Source organism: Danio rerio, chromosome 5 (assembly GCF_052040795.2).
Source record: "Danio rerio strain M-AB ecotype USA chromosome 5, GRCz13ab, whole genome shotgun sequence".
NCBI classification, from domain to species: domain Eukaryota; kingdom Metazoa; phylum Chordata; class Actinopteri; order Cypriniformes; family Danionidae; genus Danio; species Danio rerio.
This window is the reverse complement of record NC_141025.1, coordinates 61,370,001-61,389,450: the sequence shown is the minus strand read 5'-3', so window position 1 is coordinate 61,389,450 and position 19,450 is coordinate 61,370,001. Positions and strand designations below refer to the sequence as shown.

Below are 19,450 nucleotides of genomic sequence, written 5' to 3'. Positions count from 1 at the left end.
AGTAGGGATGAATGGGGGCAAAAATAATTCTGGTTATTTATTAGGTGTTTGGATTCGTCTGATTGATTAATCATGCGATAGCTAATGTGGGACCAGCCATGGTCAATTATAAGCACATGATCCTCTCAAAAATTATTTTATAAATAAACTTCATAAAGTAGAAACAATGTGAAGTGAAGACAAAAACTATGTGATAATATACTTGAAAACATATTCTGTCGTGTCAGCTGTCAACAATAAAAAAGACTGCTCATTACCTAACTCATAACACCATACCATATAAACATCTTCAGGTGGGACTAAAGAAAAATGTAATGCTAGGACTGGAATGGAACTTGGGAAGTCATAGAAGGATATCATAGATAGTAAAAACGTAAACATACAGTAGGACAACAAAAGAATAGGAAGTCCACAATTCAGCCTATCCCTAAAACAATCAAACATTTAAGCAAACAAAAAAACAAATATTCATTCATTTATTTTCCTTCAGCTTAGTCCCTTTATTCATCAGCGCTCGACATAGTAATATGAACCGCCAAACTTATCCAGCACATGTTTTACACAGCAGATACCCTTCTAGCTGCAACCCAGTACTGGGAATCATCCAAACACACTCTTCAAAAACACATAGATTACAGCCATTTAAGTTTATTCAATTCACCTATACGGCATGTTTTTGCACTGTGGGGAAAACTGAAGCACCTGGAGGAAACAAACACCAACACAGGGAAAACATACACACTCCACACAGACCAACTGGCCAAGCCAGGACTCGAACCAGTAACCTTTTAGTTGTGAGGCAACAGTACTAACCACTGAGCAACTGTGTCACAAACAAACCAATAAAATAAAAAAATAAAAATAGAGAAGACTTACATGCAACAAGATTAATGTGCTATTTGCGAAAAAGAGAGGTAAATGTTTGACATTTTTCTGTTTTTGTACCTTAATTTTGTAGTTTTTTTTTTTTTTTCAAAATTACATTAAAAATGTGGAAAGAAATCTGACATTAATTTACTTGAATTCATTTATTATTTTTCTGAAACACACAATTCTAAAATGTGACGATTTAGATTGTTAGTTTTAAAACAGAGAAGTTGTAAATTTGGTCCAAATAATTATAATCAATTAATCAGGAGCTAAAATGTTTGAAGACCGTCCTAAGATACAATCAAAGAAAAGTTGAAATTGTTTGCAAACTTACACTTGAGAGTAGAATTTGTAAGAGGTTGAAATGTTGTCTGCTTGCTTCCATTCACAAATGGACATAGGTTGAGCTTTTTTATACTTTATGAAGCATCTCAAATCATGGACACCTGTGAAATAAAAAATATCCACTGATTACATAAAAAAACACATATGGCTTTCCATAAATTGAAACAAACAATAAGACTAAGGAAAAAAAATTAAAGGTGTAAAACAATGTAATTAAAAAGTAATTTTCTATATTCACTCACTTTTCTTCAGCTTATTATCTTCATAAATATAAATTAAATTATATTATAAATTAAAACTTCTTATAAACCATTTAGTGTGAGGAACTTTCTTCTGCCACAAATTCAAACCTGAAGCAGACTATATTAACTGCTAAACAAAAGTCTGAATTGCTAATTCAAAAACACATTATATAGAGTTTGTCTTAGGGAAATCAGGAACCAGGAACAGAAACACCATGAATAAAACTGATACATTTTCAGAATGCCATCTTATTCTCCACCAACATTACCCTATAAAAGCCAAAGCAAAGCAAACACTAAATTGCTGTATTACAAGCACTCTGGAATACTTGCTTCTGATTGGCCAATCTCAACATTCCATAGTAAGTTATTCCAAGATAAACCATAACAGATTAAACAAAAAACACTCATTTGAGTATTAATAATCATCTTGACCATTGGTGAATATATGTAGACTCCTCCTGTGTAGATTCTTATGCATCTCATCCAAATGCCTTTTCTTTCATTGTGATTTGATATTCAGTTGTAGATGGTAAAATATCCAAATTCATTCAGTGTAGTGATATGAAACTGTATACAGTATGGTCAAAACCTGCCTGGGATATTAGCCATGCTGTTCAGTGACAGTAACTGCACACCTTAAAATGTTCATCAACCAATCAGAATCAAGCATTCAACAGCCCTCCAAAATAAGGATGATCATTATACTGTGTCTGTTGCCATCCGATGGTGGAACAATGTAATATGAACTATCAATCGTTATAAACATGAATTATTTAGATATACAACAATAAAATATGTTAAGCATTTACTCTCAGAAATAAAGCTTTGTGAGCTGTCACTGGGATGGTACATTTTTAAAAGGTACACATTTGTTCTTAAAGGGTCCATATTGGTACCTCAGAAGTATACTGTATACCTAAAAATTTTTAAAGGAACACTTTTGTACTTTTTAGGTACTAATTATAGTCTTGAGGTATTAATATGGACCTTTTAGGTAAAAATTTGTATCTTTTAAAAAGGTACCACATCAGTGACAGCTCACGTACCTTTATTTCTGAGAGAGAGACTAATAGAATTTCTAACTTTATTTATAAAGTTATACAACTTTTATTTAGCCTATTTGCCCTGAAAAAACAAACAAACATTCAAACAAACAAACATAAGCTTATGACTAAATTTTGTATTCAGTATATCCAAAAACAAAGTATCATTTACATTTAACCAATTTAGACATACAGACTCCTGAATGACTGTCCATTCATCCATTCAACCACAGGTTGATCCCGTGGAAGGTGAGCAATGAATAAAAGGACAATATATGTGGGTTAAAACGGAAACTTATTTATGTTTATTTTATGTTACATAGAAAAGGCTATTTGAGATAATAAGATGTTGTTTATTTCTATCGTTAATTTTTTGTCAGGGCAATTTATTTCCACTTTGTAAATAACGTCTCTTGCCCTACCCAACAAGACCAAAGAATAAATAAGTATAAAGCGTGAGTGCAGACCCTTTTAAAAATAAATCTTTTTTTTTATTTCTCAGGGAATATAACTGATATATTTAGGTGCATTTAAGCACAACAATTTTAGTGAACATTATATTCATTAAAATAAGGGTTTAGTCACCTAACATCTTTAGGAATAGAAAGATAATACATGTAAATTCAAACAAATTATTCCAAAAACTTGTCCAAAACTGCGTTCGACTAAATGTTATATTTTTATGTTTCCTTTGATTTTTCCTGTTTATTAAAATTTATTTTCCTCCAACATGTTAATTTGGGTGTACTAATTTTCAGAATCTGATCTTATTTATTTATTTATTGTTAGATTCCAGTTTTGGCTTTGGTGCTGAGTATAATATAAATGCACAAATATATTATTGCAAAAGAAAATATCAGCAAGGGGTCTACTCATTTATGCTGAGCATAGCAAACACAATTCATAGAAATAGCTGTTTCCTACCTTCTGTGTTACATTGATCTTTCTCTGACAATGTTTTGCAGCAAGAAGATTCTGTAAAAACATAAAACATACAGCTTACAAAATAAAGATGTTAGGAGTTTTTCGTATATCTTCGTCCACCAGCTAAATGTAGTAAGCTGCACAAATTAATCTTCTGTGCTCCAGAATAAAAATGTTTCAAAGAGTTTTAAACAAAAAATCTGTACAAAGATCTTTTGTTTCAAAGCTCTCATGTTGTGGCTGTCTGACCCAGAAAGCCTGTCAGAATCTTAAACATTACTTTGTTTTAATAGTTTGATTTATTATTTACTATTTTAAATGCGATATTTACCAGTTGAAATGTCACACAAAAGAGCTTCAATATTATCTCAAACCACACACATATACACAGAGCACAAACATGTATGCCCATCGTACTGACCTGCTGATGCTTCAGTTGTACAGACAGATATGAAACCTGAAATATATATTTATAAAACAAATTTAATTTCAGCAAAAATGTAAATGAACTACAATACTGTGACAGATTCGATGTAAATACTTTCTTGAAAATACATCTAATGTACGTACCTAGAGTGAAGTAAAATGCAGCTGAACACTTGCGCATTGTCGCCTCCTCTGACAGGCGGGTACACATGCAGCCAGCAGCTAACGGAAGAGTGTGGGTTATTCCCTTCCCAATAGAAAAAAAAAAAACCAAAAGAACTACAGTCTAAAAATACTATCTTATAGGCTGTCTCAGAGTCTATTGAACTGCCTACCAAGACAGCATACATTTAGATATGCACAGCATTTTTGGCCATTATAAGCACCAAGCAAAACATTTAGCTGCTTCTGTGCGGGTGGAAATGTGCTATATTTTTTGTTACATTTCAGTAAATTGACAATTCTGCCATCATTTACTCACTCCTGACTAGTTCTAAAACAGTTTATGTTTTTTTTTTTTGAACAAAAAGAAGATATTTTGAAGAATGTTTGCAACCTACAACTATTGGTAGCATTTCTATCTTCTACTGGATGTCACTAATTCGTTTGTGTTCATACATGATGACACAAAAGAAGATATGGTAGAAAGTCATATAAAAAATTAAAAAAAGTTTTTTGTGTGTGTAAAAAATAATTTTTACTTTTTTCAAATGCTTTTTTATAAAATCATCCTACTCACAAAATGTCTTCACGATATGGCTAGATGCAAGACAAAGATCACCATATAGTTGAATCTTAATTCTCAAAGGTCTAGAAACTAGAAGTTTCACTTCTGTAAACTCAGAATAGAAGTTTTAACATATAAGTAAACTTTGTAGAGGCTAGTGACCTGACACCTAAAATAACTTATGGTTTAAGAAGCTTTTCTTTAATTTTCTCACTAAACATTAGATTTCCGTTAATAATGATTTTACAGCATTTTTTTTATAACACACTATTGACTTTATTGTAGTTTATGTTTTATATCTATTGTTTTCATGTGTGTGTGTGTGTGTGTGTGTGTGTGTGTGTGTGTGTGTGTGCTGTCAGGCGTGGATCTGTGTTGTTTTCTATGTCTATTTGGATATGCTTTATGAAACAAAACAGTTCTTTTTAAGTGATTCAGATGATGCCGCTCTGTCATTAACATGTTTCCAAATCTTTTGTAACTTCTTTTCAAATACTTTCTATCATTAAACAACTAATAGAATTAAATTTCAAGTTTGATATGTGATATCTGTTGGCACTGTTAAATTACATAATAAGACGTGTTGTGGAAACTTGTCTTTTTTAAGGGAGCAGGCAGTTTTCTTAGATTACTCTAAAGCCTTTGAGACTTTTGTGAAATGAGTGAACGGTTTCATTTGACAGATTTCAGAAAACCAGAAATGAACTGTCTAAAGAGTTCACTTCTTTGAATATCTACAGCTTTCAAGGAAACATATTTTGAGCTTTGGTGTGTGTGTGTGTGTGTGTGTGTGTGTGTGTGTGTGTGTGTGTGTGTGTGTGTGTGTGTGATGAAAAACACTTCATGTTGAATAAAATATAAATGAATTGGTTCTGAAAGGGAAAAGAGATTATTGTATTAATAAATAAATATGCACTCTAAAAAATGCTATGTTGTTACAGCCCAAATTTGTCTAAATATGGACAAACTCAATAATTTAGTTAAAAATTCAACTTAAAAAACAACTTAAATGTAAATTAAGACATATTTCAAGCTTAGATTATCAAAGGCCATCAACAAATCCAGTATTATTTAGTATTCAATCTAAACAATAACGATACTAGAATTTTATCTATATAAAATATACGGCTACTTGAAATAGTGTAGAGAATGCAATAAGGAGTGCTGTGAGATGTCAAACATCACTCTTTCTACACAAACACAAACACACACACACACACACACACACACACAGGAAGAGACGTATTCACACTTCAGAGACTTCAACGTTAGGAGGCCCAGTGTAGGAAACACATTGCCATATATAACACAAGGCTAGCCTGCTAGCTCTTAACAAGATCTACAGTACACATTTCATTTATCAACCCACAACAGACAAACAGGAAAAGGTAATCCTTGACATCTATATTGATTGCCAATCTACTAAGAGTCTCTGTATACTACAGTAGTTGGCATTCTCAGCGTCTACCAAGCAGCAATGTTATTTATGAACAGGGAAGACGTCTCAAAAGCTTCCACTTTACATTTCAGTCAAGAGTTTTACCCAGCTCGCTGCTAACATAGAACATGCTTCTGTGACAGCACGAACAACGCTAACCACATGGTGATCAGTGGCTTTGATAAAATTTGAAGAAACCAAGAACATCCTTTCAATTTGTTTACATAGTGCAGCTCATTCTGAGAAATGAATGTGACAAATAACGAAATTTTACATTTCCTTGCACAATCCAAAGTTGTTCCGACGTCTTGGTTAAGCATCAAAATGTGAGTCAGCCATTTGTTTTTCTGTTGACATTAAAGTAGATGTTTTGAAGAAAGCTAGACACTTGTAATTATTGACTTTTCCCACTTTGGAAGGCAATCGCTTTTTAGCTTTCTTTTAAAACATCTAATTTAGTGTTCAACAAAATAATGAAACTAATTTCTGACCACTCGTGAGTTTACTGTGAGTAAATAGGTTATATTTTCATTTTTTTTGTGTGAGCTATCCCTCAGTCAAAGGGATGTTCACAGGAAATTGGTCATACATTTAGAGTGATGTACAGCACAGTTTTAAAATCCCCCACCTATATGTGTATCAATACTTTACCACTCATCACTTTGATCACCTGACGAATGAAAGACGATGGTTTTGATCCCTGATATAGATAAGAAAGTGTGAGTTGTTTTGCTCTTTATGAGTGAGTCTGTTTGGCTAATTCCGTGACATTTTTTTCAGACAGAATCAACACCTTTTCAGAATGATACAATGATGGTGAGATGATAACTGTAGTGAGAAGATTTCTGTGTTATGTAACCTCTGACAGAAAAGGAAGAAAAGTCAAACATTAGTCCAAAACAACAAAACTCTCATTTCCCTGATATGCTTTTTTTCAGCAATAGACTCTAGTCTGCCTATTTAAATACACTGTTAAAAATTGTCCTGTTAAAAAACAGTAAAATACTGGCAGCTGCAGTTGCCAGCAGTGTACTGTTATTTTACAGTATGTTGCTGTAAAAATACATGGACTACATTGATTTACACAATACTCAAGTGAACTCATTTTGCTCACTGAAAGCAACTGCCTCAACTTGGTCAACTGCTGAATGAGTTTATGAAGTATTGTGCTATATATGCTTAGAAGCATACTTATAATGATAACTTATTTTAGTTAATTAGAAAAGTTTGGTTTAACTCTAATGTCTTATTTTTCACAACAGCACACATACATGTAAATCTGGAGTCACCAGAGAGATTCTGACTGCATCAGCAACTAAACAGCCGCTATCTTTAAATAGAGAAACATGCAGAATAACATCAGCAGTTCATTGTTCATCTTTAACTCATACACTGGCTCTACTCTCCTCCACAACGGTGACAGACAGAACAAATTAGCTTCAGGTTTTACAGTAAAATACTGTTTTTTCCTTGATTTAACAGTAATCTACTGGCAGCTGTGGTTGCCAGCAATATACTGTTTTTTAACAGTCTACTTCCATAGTTTAAATTAACAGTATATTACTGTTAAAATACATTTTTACACTGTGTTTTTACCTCTCACACCTTTAACCCTTTAAACCCCAGAGCATATACTTCAGTTTTAATTGAAGTGTCCACACTACTGAGTGTTCAAGAAACATGGAGCAAAGCTGAAGTAAATTCATTAATTAACTGACTAATTAAATGATAATTGAGGATTAACAATGAACAAATGAAGAAATACTGAAGGGAAAAAACAAGAACAGAACATATAAAACTTTAGTCACAGCTTTATAATGAAATAACCTGAAGAACAACAAATGATTTAATCATTTAAATGATCAGCGGATGATTAAACAACTCTACAAACATCATCACCAGCTACACTTATTACTTAATACATGTATTTTTGTATAACATCTACTAAAGTTCTTCTTGAGAAAAAGTTAAAGTTTTACGTCACCATCATGGAGAACAGAGTTTGCTTTAGTTGGGCTCTTAGCCCTGTCATTTTTAACATTTATATATCGTGGCTGCTGCAATTGTTAAGAACTTTGTTTGAAAAGCTCCTTTGTTGTGGCAAGCCAGCCAAAAACCTAAATAAGATCTGGTGATGTTCATGTTGCTATTAAATGGTAGAGTCTGTTCTCATTTCGTATAATAAAATTTACTGCTCCTATTCAATGTTAAATCCATTGTTGTACATTATATGTATATATATGGCAATGATTTCTGGAAGTTTTTAAGAATATCTTGGACAATAACACTGCTCTATGGTGTAAATTGCACTCAAAGAGACATCAATAATCACCATATGAACCTCAATAATGGTGACAACTAATTTAACAAAATTAACTGTTTAACTTACAAACAGGCAACTGAAAGTCTAAACATAAACAACAGCAGAATCAAACACAAATAAAGAAAACCGTTAGACCATTATACAACATTTATTTATACCGCAATGCATGCTGGGATAGTTGTACAGTGCCACTCCCAGCATGCATTGCAGCATGAAACATTTAAGATGTTACCATTGTTGAGATACAAGGTCAGATTCATGAGGTCTGAGTGTGTATTTGTCATAACTAAACTGTTTTTGTATGTTATTTCCTAACTGTTAAGTAATTACAGAGGTATCGTTTCTGTTTCCACTTCTCATTAATTAAATTAATACCTGCAACTAGCATAAAATCTATTGAATGAAGCCCTTCTTCCAGATTTATACCAAAACATTTATCAGAACTAATTTCAGATAAATAGATTTCTCTATTTATTGACTTCCCAACTTTATTGCTATAGTACAAACGTTTTGTAAACTCTGTATTCAAGCAGTTGGAAAGTCTTCTTAAATGAGTTCAAGGGTGAAGAGCCCAACTAAATCAGCCCCTCACTCCACTACGGTGACACAAAAAACACCTTAATTTCTGTTGGATCTCAATGAGAATAGTATGGAAGTCAAATCAGTCAGTAATAAGTGTGTCTGCTGTTGTTTGTGGAGTTGTTTAATGATCCTCTGCTGAGACTGAAGCTGTTTTATTTTATTTGATTTTATTTAATGCTGTAACTTAAGTCACTGTTTGTATTTCTTGTTTATTTTCTTCAGTAATTGTAATTATTAACAGCAGGTGTTCATCAGTGTCTGAATTCACTCATTAGTGTTCATTAAAACTGTCAGGTGAACTATATTAGTTAACTAGTGTATGAAATAGTGAACAAGGACACAAAGTGTGATTTCAAACACAGATTTCAAAACATCGAATCTGAACTCTGTTAGCTCACAGTTTTCTGCAGTTGGTTACTTTTTCGAAAACAAAAATGTTACCCAGAAAGCACTGTTTTTAACAGAATATTACTGTTTTAGTGAAAAAACATTATTTTACCGTAGAATCTGATCGTTTTTTAACAGCAATTTTTTACAGTGTAATGTCCAATTAACAGACTTTGCAACATATAAACGTTGCATAAACTTTAATTAAAGTTTAGAATTTCTTCAAATGTTGTTTAAATGAAACTCTATGCACCCAGGCTAAATATAGCAATTCTACATAGACAAGAACACCAACACACATGCAAATATGTAATGATTTCAGAGGGCAAAACATAACAATTATATCTGTTTGATTTGCACAAGATAGAGTTTTTGAAAGTTTTTGTTTGTTAAATCTCCAGCCAGAAGGAAGTAGTTTAAATTTAGTACACAATGAATGGGTGTAATCAGAAAGGACTAACTGGCCTTTCTTAGTCACCTTATATTTTCAGAAGTTTATGCTCAGCCCCCACTGTCTGTACATTTTAATTATACTGTTCAATACAAATATTAGAAAACAATATAAACAAGTATGAAACATATTTTCACAACAGCAACTTCCACATGAAAAGTTTCCTTAAAAGAAAAGAAAACTTAGCTTTTGGTTTGTCTCCAACAACAACATGTGAGAAAATGAAAGTGTCTGCTTTCTGAATTGACTACAAATGTGCACTCAGACTGCTTCAGACAACATCTAAATCATAGGTTAAATAATTTATTGATAAACCCCTACCCCCTTACAAAAACCTCAAACCTGAAATAAAATACACAAAATATATAATTTTAATTGGACTCCACTTGATTTTTAAAGTTTGACTGTACACCAGAGATTTCTATTCAGATTTCTAGAGCATTTGATAAAATTGTGCTTAACTCTATAGAACAGATATTGATTTAGCTTTGTATATACTTTGCAATAGAACGTCAAAAACCCTTTAGATCAAATTATTGTAAATGAGCGCCATCTAGTGTGTAAAGTATGTCAGCTAACTATTAAACTGACTAAATAGCTCACAGTACATAGATTTTACATCCTTTGAACTTAATGTGCACAATGTTGGCAGATTTATTTGATGTATGTTTTTTATGTAATACCTCATTTTACTTTTTTTTTAATGTTTAAAAAGATTTTGCAATATTTTCATATTTTATTTGTGAATCCAAATAACTTAATGTGTATTGTGCATGCTATTGATGTTAAACGCGTATGTGGGGGTTTCATTTGCCCTCCTATAATAGACTTGTTTTTTCAGTGCTGTGGAGATCTATAATCTGAGATGTTTTTGAGGTTTGCTATTGAGATTTTACAACAGCAATCAACTGCAGGGCACAAGCTATTTATAAACCACATACCAAAATATGGTGTAATGTGTAATACACACAGAAAATCTACGACATGCAATGTTTGCAAAACTTGAAAAAAACCTTGCAAAAAGCAATTACATATAAAGAGAATTATTACTATAACTCATTTATAATCACTGATCTATTTTATCTTTGCCATGATGACATTAAATAATATTTGACTAGATTATTCTTAAGATTATACAGCTTCAATGAAATTTAAAGGCTTAACTAGGTTTATTAGGTTATCTAGACAGGATAGGGTAATTAGGCAAGTCATTGTATAAGGATGGTTTGTTCTATCGAAAAAAAAAAAATATATATATATATAGCTTAAAGGGGCAAATAATTGTTTCCTTAAAATGGCTTTTAAAAAACTAAAAACTCTTTTTATTCTAGCGGATAACATCTACAAAAATTAATTTTATTTATATTTAATCAAATTTTTGTATGAATTATTTTAGTTATAAATTATTAATATAGTTTTTTTATATTATTTTAACCCCAGGTTATTTATTTGTTTGCTTATTTGCCTTGTTTTTTTATTTTTCTATAAGTGTTTTTTATCTAGGCCTGTAATGTGTGTTTTAATGTATAGGTTATTAATAATTGTAAATATAAAAACTGTAAGTCAAATATCATTCATTCATTTTCCTGTCGGCTGAGACCCTTTATTAATCCGGGGTCGCCACAGCGGAATTAACCGCCAACTTATCCCGCACGTTTTTACGCAGCAGACGCCCTTCCAGCCGCAACCCATCTCTGGGAAACATCCACACACACTCATACACTATGGAAAATTTAGCTTACCCAATTCACCTGTACATGTCTTTGGTCTGTAAGGGAAACCAGAGCACCCGGAGTAAACTCATGCGACTTCATGGTCAGTCATTTTAATTTCTCTACACTCGTCGGTGTCTAATGAAATGTTTGGAGCATATGTTTGGACATGCTTTGCTTTCTGAGGTCTCAAGGGTTAAGAGTGCGCCGTTGAAATCTTGTCCAGCGCGCTCTTTTCTCATTGGCCGATAGGCGGAGTTTGGATGTCCAATGAGAGCAGGTTTATAAGTTAAAGACACTGCAGCGATGCGTTGAGCAGGACGCGCTTTAGTGCTGCGCTACAAACTTCACTTTAAATGCCTGTATGTTATGACGTAAACATTAAAGTCAGTTGTAATCACAGCGGTACAGTGAGGCGAGATCTTTCCGGCGCTCAGCTGGAGCTCAGATCAGCTGTCCTTCAGCATGTGATTAGTTTTAGACAATTAACTTGATGTTTCAGGGCAATGGAGAGTGAGCAGTCAAAAACATTTGGAGGCGGCGGAGAAGATTCATCAGGCTCCGACACGCTGTCAGAAGGCGAGACGCGAGCAGACCACTATGAGTCCGAATTACGCTTTGAGGAATTTACTCACTCCTCAGATTTTGTAGGTCTTGACGAAAAAATGAAAGGAACTGATTCTGATGAATGCAGCGCCGAGATAAAAGCGATAAATCAGGGTGGTCACGATGAAGGAGAAAATGACGGGGACGAGGACGAAATGGTAAAGTATCTTTTGATTATAATATCACTAAACACTACAGAGGGATTCAGTTGCTGTATGTTTGATCTTCACTGTGACTGCAGGTGTGTTGTTTGAGCTATTGTTATTATTCACACGCTGAATTATGATTGGTGCTCTATTCACCTGTTTTAACATAACTGTTTGACAAATATACAAAGATAAATACACATGCATGACTGACAGATAGTCATATCAGAGTTTACTTATTAGACCTTTTATCTAAATAACGTTATCTGTTTATTTAATTAGATGTGGATTTACAACTCTGAAGTTATCCAAGAGTTTATGAGTTAAAAATGAGCAAACTGACACTTTATTGCTTGATTATTTACACCAGGCTATCCAATGCGAAGATGGTTTGATTTATAGAATTAATTTCGTGGTTGCATGAATCAATCTAATATCATGCATACCCTTAAAATCAACATCAACACAAACTAGTTTACTATCTGGTTTTATTGTGAATGATGAACTGTAAATTATTTTGGTATAGATATAAGAATGGTAGTTATACAATATTAAAAATTGATTTGCAGCTGGATAGACGTTCTTGGCTTGCTATCCATCCATTGATTTTTCATAGAGGTAAAGTTGGCTTTATATTTGTACTTTCAGATTTCTCCTTAAAAAAATATAATTTAATTCGAGTGTTCTTTACAAATTCTAAAGGGGGAAATCATATTAGCAGCCAATAGCGATCAAAGTACAACATTGATCACAGTCAGTTTAATAGTGCTAATGTTGTTTTGAAGTCATACTTGCATGCAATTTCAGCCTGAATATTCAAAGTACAATATAAGCACTGTGTCACATGTTGTCACTGTTCAAAAATTAACAAATGTGCAAATATAAAAACAACTTTACCTCTTTTCACAACCAATTCTGTAACCTCCTTTCTTGTTGTTTATCTTTTTTCATGCTGAAATATTCCCCAAAGTGGGTTGTGAATTTAATGTTAAGCTTATATTGTTTGTGTCTGCAATATTGCACATCTCATTGACACTTTAGGGGAGTTTCTAACATTTGGCTTTTTCCCTCAGCTGTCATTCGTAGGTCCATGTGTGATGTTTTTCTTTTGCTGATTAATTTGTTTTCAGTTTCATTCAGTTGAACATGTAGTATTTGGTTTGCAAATAGCATAAAAGATCCCTTTGCCTGTTTCAAATAATAGATTCTTAAATTAAAATAGAGATTCTGTGACCTTTGTTTGCCTAGTCTGACTTGAAAAGTAGGTTAGCTTTTGTCATGTACTTCTAGACTGGTTTGTCCAGCGTTTCTAATATGCTAATCTTTTTCACCGGGAGTGACATCTAATTGGCTTGCCTGAGGATTACTTGGCTTTGTCACACCAATGAGATACCCGAGATGGTTGTCATTCACAAAGCCATGTCATCACATGTTTACTTACCGTCAGGTCAGGTAGTAAGGATGAGTCATTTGAGAAACACAGACTGATCAACCTTTTTGCCAGTGTTATTAGTGTTAAAGTGCTGAAGAATGACTTCTGAAAAACAGTGCAGCTTATCTTCCCACACTTCTGTTTACATGAAGAGATTCCAACTGCTGCATATTTATACAACCTTCTTCTTGTGAGAAAACATTAGAGCCTGATCTGCATATACTAATGTGGTAGCCAGCAGCACTTCGTGCATCGAAGTAGATGGGTTAAGCATAATTTGTTTTTGCAAAGTAGAATTATATATATATTTGGTAAAGGATACTGCAAGCCATAGTTTTATATATTCGCTGATTAATCAAACAAAAAACATGGTGCAGTAGGTGATCGTCTTAAGGAATTTTTTTGTTGTGCTGGTTGAAAGTCTCTTCATATTCCAATAGTAATGAATAAAGTAAATGATTATATTGTATTTTTTCGTATTTCCATATTCTGGGTAAGGCAAAAGACTAAAAAATGTTCATCCAATTAAAATTGGTCAGGCTGACAGCTCCGATAAATTCGATAAGTGGCCCAAACTGTCTGTCAACAAATATAGATCTGCACAGCTATTCATGCTGATCTGCCATTTGCACGTGCACGCACGTTCATGTGCACGAGAGAAAGAGAGTGACTGGTAAAAACAAAATGCTCAATCCAAACTTTAAAATCCTGAATCAATTTTGGAGTTGCTTTTGTACGCTGGAGGAAAGACGACACCATGGCTGAAGTATTTCTTTTAGACAGGAAATGTTATGTTTTAAAACTCTTTTAGTCATGCGAAGCTTATGCAAAAATTAAAAAAAGAAATGCTATATAAATAGTATAAAGGGACTTATGTAGATTTTGTTGTTTTGCGAATGGGTTATATGCACGGAAGTGTTGTTCAACCACTGAAATCCTCCGGCGAAAGATTGTGGCTATTTTTAATTGTATTTAACAACAAAACATAAGTAAATAGTGCTATTCCGCCTAGCCTGCTTTACTGAGGTGAAGTTGCTTTTATATTTACATTGGTTCAGTTTTAAACAATGACAACCTGTAACATGGTCCCTATATTGTTTATCGTGCTACTCTGAATAGTCTGTCTGAAATAGCATGCAAGTATGGCTTAGATATAAGTGTAATTCCTGCACCCCACTGGCCAAGCACTAAGCATACAGTAGCCGCTATAGGACAAAGTGCATGAGAGAGTGTGAGGTAGTGAGACCAGTAATCCTCGCATACATGAAATATCGCATATTATGACAAATTTTGCTTGCTGCACATTGTACACAACTGAAAATGTGTGTACAAAAAAAAAAACAAAAAAACAATGGGAACATTGGGAATTGTAGTATTATAAAGTACTATAAAGTGTTTTAACTAATGACATGATCTAGTGAGTTGTCTGTTATCATCTTTAAGGTGCATGTTCATGTTTCAGGAGGCGTGGCTTTGGATGGTAGGGGAGGGACTGTGTTTGAAAGATATTATGCTAACCAGCTAGTATTTTGGCAGATCACCTACTGGACCTTTAAGTCAGTTCTAACAAAAACATTGAACTTTAACATTTCATGTAAAGTGCTTGGAGTAACATTTAGAGCATAGGTCTCAAACTTAATTCCCGCAGGGCCGTAGCTCTGCACAGTTTTGCTCCAACCCTATTTAAACACAACTGATGCAACTTGTCAAGGTCATCCAACTAAGGCTGCATTTACACTGCATGGTTCAATTGACCCAATTCGTTTTTTTTGTTTTGTTTTTTTTCTCCCATGTGGCACACATCATATATGGCCCATGTAGGTGTACAGATTCAGGCCTTGTTCATGTGTGGAGATTTATCCAATATAAATCGCGTCTGTGTGTAAGTGTTTCCCAGTGATGGGTTGCAGCTAGATAGGAATCCACTGCTTAAAATATATGCTGGATAAGTTGGTGGTTTATTTCGCTCTGGTGATCCCTGATTAATAAAGGGACTAAACTCAAATCGTATCTCGTGTCTGCAGTGCAAGGAGGTAGATAAGGTTTTCACCTGTCAAAGTGAGTCGCACTTCATTAAAATTGTAGTGAATGATGTCAAGTCTGACACCTTTATTTTAGAACAGACTTCAGCACAGTCCCAAACCTTAAATCTCATACACGAGCACTAAAAAAGCTTTTATATTGTCATGTAGCACAAGTATCTAAGCATGTTAACAAGAGAGCGAGCACAACATCTGCCATGTAAACAATATAACATGATATAAAACTATTGCCTACATTGCCCACGCTAATACTGGTTCAAAAAAGCCTCAAATAGAAGTATATTGACAAATGAGAACTTTTCTGGCATAAACTACATTAAAACAAACTTGTCAAAACAAAAATGAAAAAACAAACAAAAAACAGAAAACACCCCCCACCCCCGCAAACCGTAATGGAGAAAAGAGCGCTCTTTTATTATCAGCTGTCAGCACCCGCTCTTATTTTTTATATTTTATTTTTCCTTGCTCATTACGCCTTTTGCCTTGTGCCGTGTAAATGCAGACAGTCAGTTACAAGCGGTCACTTTTAAAAGATAATGTAAGCAGGTCATCAAAAAAATCTGATATAGTCACAAAATCGGAATCAACCAATAAGATTTGCACTGTAAATGCAGCCTAATTAAGGTGTTCAAGACTAGACGCTAGTAATTTTGAACACCTTGATTAGTTGAATTAGCTGTGTTTGATTAGGATTGGAGCTAAACTGTGCAGTGCTGCGGTTTTCCTGGAATTGAGTTTGAGACCTATAATTTAGAGTTTCATTATTAGAACCATTATGTGCATATTGTACACTCCCATGGCACCATCACCACTTGCTGTGATGAAAACAAGGTTTCCATAAAAAACAATAACAACAGTCATCTATTTGGTCCTAAAAATATATTCAAGCACAAATAGCAGATGCATGCCTACATTTACATGCAGCATGTTTTTCTTTTTAACTTTTTTCCTTTTTCTTTTTGTTGTTTTCAGTGTTGGACTAATTCCATTAAAAGGGTAATTAGTTGTAGTTACTAGTTACTTCTAACAAATAGTAACTAAGTTAGTCACTGAATTGCATGATTATAAAAGTAATTAATTACAAGGGAAAGTAACTATTGCGTTACTTTAAAAAAAATCGAATTAATACCTTTGGCTTAATCCCTTTATTAATCAGAGGTCACCACAGCCGAATGAACCGCCAACTTATCCAGCATATGTTTCAACCCAATACCTAGAAACATCCATAGACACTCATTCATGCACATACACTACGGCCAATTTAGTTTATACTTGCATTTCTTTGCACTTGGGGAAACCGGAGTGAAGGAAACCCACGTAAACATAATGAAAACATGCAAACTCCACAAAGAAATTCTTGCTGTGAGGCGATCATGCATCCTGATGTGTCACCTTGTTGCCCCAAATTCAACATATTATTATAAATATTATCATTACTTTAGTTGCACAATAACACACAATAGATGGTATAGAACTAAGGGAAATGTAGTGCTTATGTTTCCAGTTTGCAGAAGCTACTTTTAAACTTGTTGGATTTGCCATTGTTTTAACTCCTGGAGGTTGGTGTCTGTGACTGTGTGTGAGCAGGTGAACGCCTGCACTACTCCGCCTCTGATTGGCAAATGATGGAAATGTACTCTATCTAAGCAAATCATCACATTCTCAGTTACACCACGTTCAAAGACACACTAGTCATTATCACTGGTTGTTTACGTGTCCTGCTTCAGTCCCAAACACACACACACACACACACACACACACACACACACACACACACACACACACACACACACACACACACACACACCACAGGTAAAGAGAGATCCTATGTCTGAGAGAGATGCTGCTCTGTATATTAATGCACATTTTATTATCATTAACGGCAATGGGGTTGTATCGGGGGAAACATTATCTCATTTGATTACTCGTTACTGAAAAAAACATCATCATTAGAAAGAAACTATTTATTTACTGCGCTGTTATTCCCATACCTGGTTGATTTGACAACAAGTAGCGGGTATTTAGGGGGGAAAACATTTTCTTAACTTAATCCTGGCACCTTTACATTTCCAACAGCACAGCAAATAATAATTGTACTGTTCTGTCTCTAAAGTATATCCCATGTTGCACAAAATAACCTCCTTTTCAAATTTGACCACTCTTTGTAACATCTCATAATGTGACCAGCATTATATAGTTAGTTAGTTAGAAGACAGTAAAAAGGTTTGGGCACTTACTGTACAGTAGTTTGACCCAAAGCTGACTGCTTTCACTCATCAACCCCATTTCAGGTTTTTTAAATAGCCTCTTTCTCTTTTCACCCTTCCCTCATGAATACTGTCCCAGAAAAGAAAAAGGATGTGAATGCAATGACATCAACACTGTCCTGAGCATGTCTTTGCCTAGTGGTGTGACTTCACAGATCACCTGAGGACAGAAAGTATTCTGGGAACATTGGTTCTTGCTTAGTAGTCATGTTTTTGATTTAACCAAATGGATCTGATTGTTTTTAGTTTTGTTTTTTTACCGGGGAGTCTTCAGCATGTTTGGTCTCCAAAGGCACTTTTTTGCTTGGTTTGTTTGTGCATGCTAGCCAGCCTGACACAACAACATTGACTTAAGTTATTCAATTCACATTGCTGCCAGTGATGGTGAATTAGCTTTAAATGACCTTTGTCATTTATGTAATGAGTTTATGATGAAAGAGTTGCAAGTTGTTTAGGGCCAGTATCCCACCCTGGCTTCTTGCTTAATTTAGTATAGTGGAGTATGGGCCAGAAGTGAATTATGTTCATTTGTGTTTAAAAATGCAATTGAAAACCAATGTTGGGGAAAGTTACTTTAGAAAGTAATGCATTGCAATATTGAGTTATTCCCCAAAAAAGTAACTAGTTGTGTTACTAGATACTTTTTAAGGTAGGTAATGTGTTGCATTATTTTTGAATTACTTTTACATTACTTTTTCTGACCTGACTTAGGCTTGATCTTTTTCAGAACCTTCAGGGTTTGATTTTTATTTTATTGTCATTATTTTTTTTAAATGGAGTAGCTCTGTAATTACCAACACGCTGTAAAACTTTTATTTACCCTAAAAAAAAAAAAAAAAAAAAAAGCCTAATGTTATCTTCGGAGAACTTCCTGACCATACAGGTATACATGCCATACAGTATATACAAATTAATGACAGTTTAAAGTAAAGCGTTTGCTACTTTTTGTCTGATTAAAAAGTAAAATCACTGTCCTCATTTCCTTTTCTTCCATGCGTTCAAAATAAAGGGAATATTTTTATCGCATAAATGTAGGGCTTTGCTATCTTGCTTTCTGACCATGCCTGCATTCTGTTAGGTTGTGGTTAGGGTTGGGATTGGGGGTATGATTAGTGTAAGATGACATGTACTTGCAAAGTTTCCTATTGTCAATATGTATATGTATAGTTTAATGTCTGTTAAAGGATTAACAGATATTAAGCAGACAGTCTATTACTTAAATGAACCATCCAAATAAAGTGTTACCAAGTGATATTAGGGCTGCACCATATGGCAAAAATTTATATCATGATATATTTCTAAATTTCGGTACGATATCGATATGGACAATATTAAAAAGCCAGGAAAAAAACTGGCAAGACTGCACACAATGCCAGTGGGATGTCTGTACCCACAAATGTCTGCAAACTGAATTTGTAAAGTCTATAGTAACATCCAAGCTCTTATAACTTTTTTAATAACTTTATATAAAAACAGTACAAAAA

General features: G+C 33.9%; 2 protein-coding genes across 21 annotated transcripts in view; one reads left to right on the top strand and one right to left on the bottom strand.

Moving 5' to 3' along the window:
- Positions 1-19,450, bottom strand: part of LOC100535993 (uncharacterized) — a 56,126-nt gene that overhangs the window by 29,087 nt on the left and 7,589 nt on the right. For 6 of the 13 annotated variants that reach the window (XM_087254238.1, XM_087254241.1, XM_087254239.1 and 3 more), the window contains exons 1-4: positions 3,998-4,688; positions 3,849-3,884; positions 3,428-3,478; positions 1,205-1,316 (exon numbers count right to left, since the gene is read on the bottom strand). In XM_087254238.1, the coding sequence (XP_087110364.1) occupies positions 1,205-1,316; positions 3,428-3,478; positions 3,849-3,884; positions 3,998-4,064 (266 nt within the window). In that variant the 5' untranslated portion in view covers positions 4,065-4,688. Of the gene's footprint in view, positions 1-1,204; positions 1,317-3,427; positions 3,479-3,848; positions 3,885-3,997; positions 4,689-6,688; positions 6,719-6,811; positions 6,880-11,503; positions 11,730-19,450 lie in introns of those variants that run through there. The other 7 variants (XM_087254246.1, XM_087254243.1, XM_087254247.1 and 4 more) reach the window with 7 other exon arrangements.
- mast4 (microtubule associated serine/threonine kinase family member 4) overlaps positions 11,765-19,450 on the top strand; it is a 175,922-nt gene continuing 168,236 nt past the window's right edge. For all 8 annotated transcript variants that reach the window (XM_087254214.1, XM_087254213.1, XM_087254212.1 and 5 more), the window contains exon 1: positions 11,765-12,237. In XM_087254214.1, the coding sequence (XP_087110340.1) occupies positions 11,980-12,237 (258 nt within the window). In that variant the 5' untranslated portion in view covers positions 11,765-11,979. The remainder of the gene's footprint in view (positions 12,238-19,450) is intronic.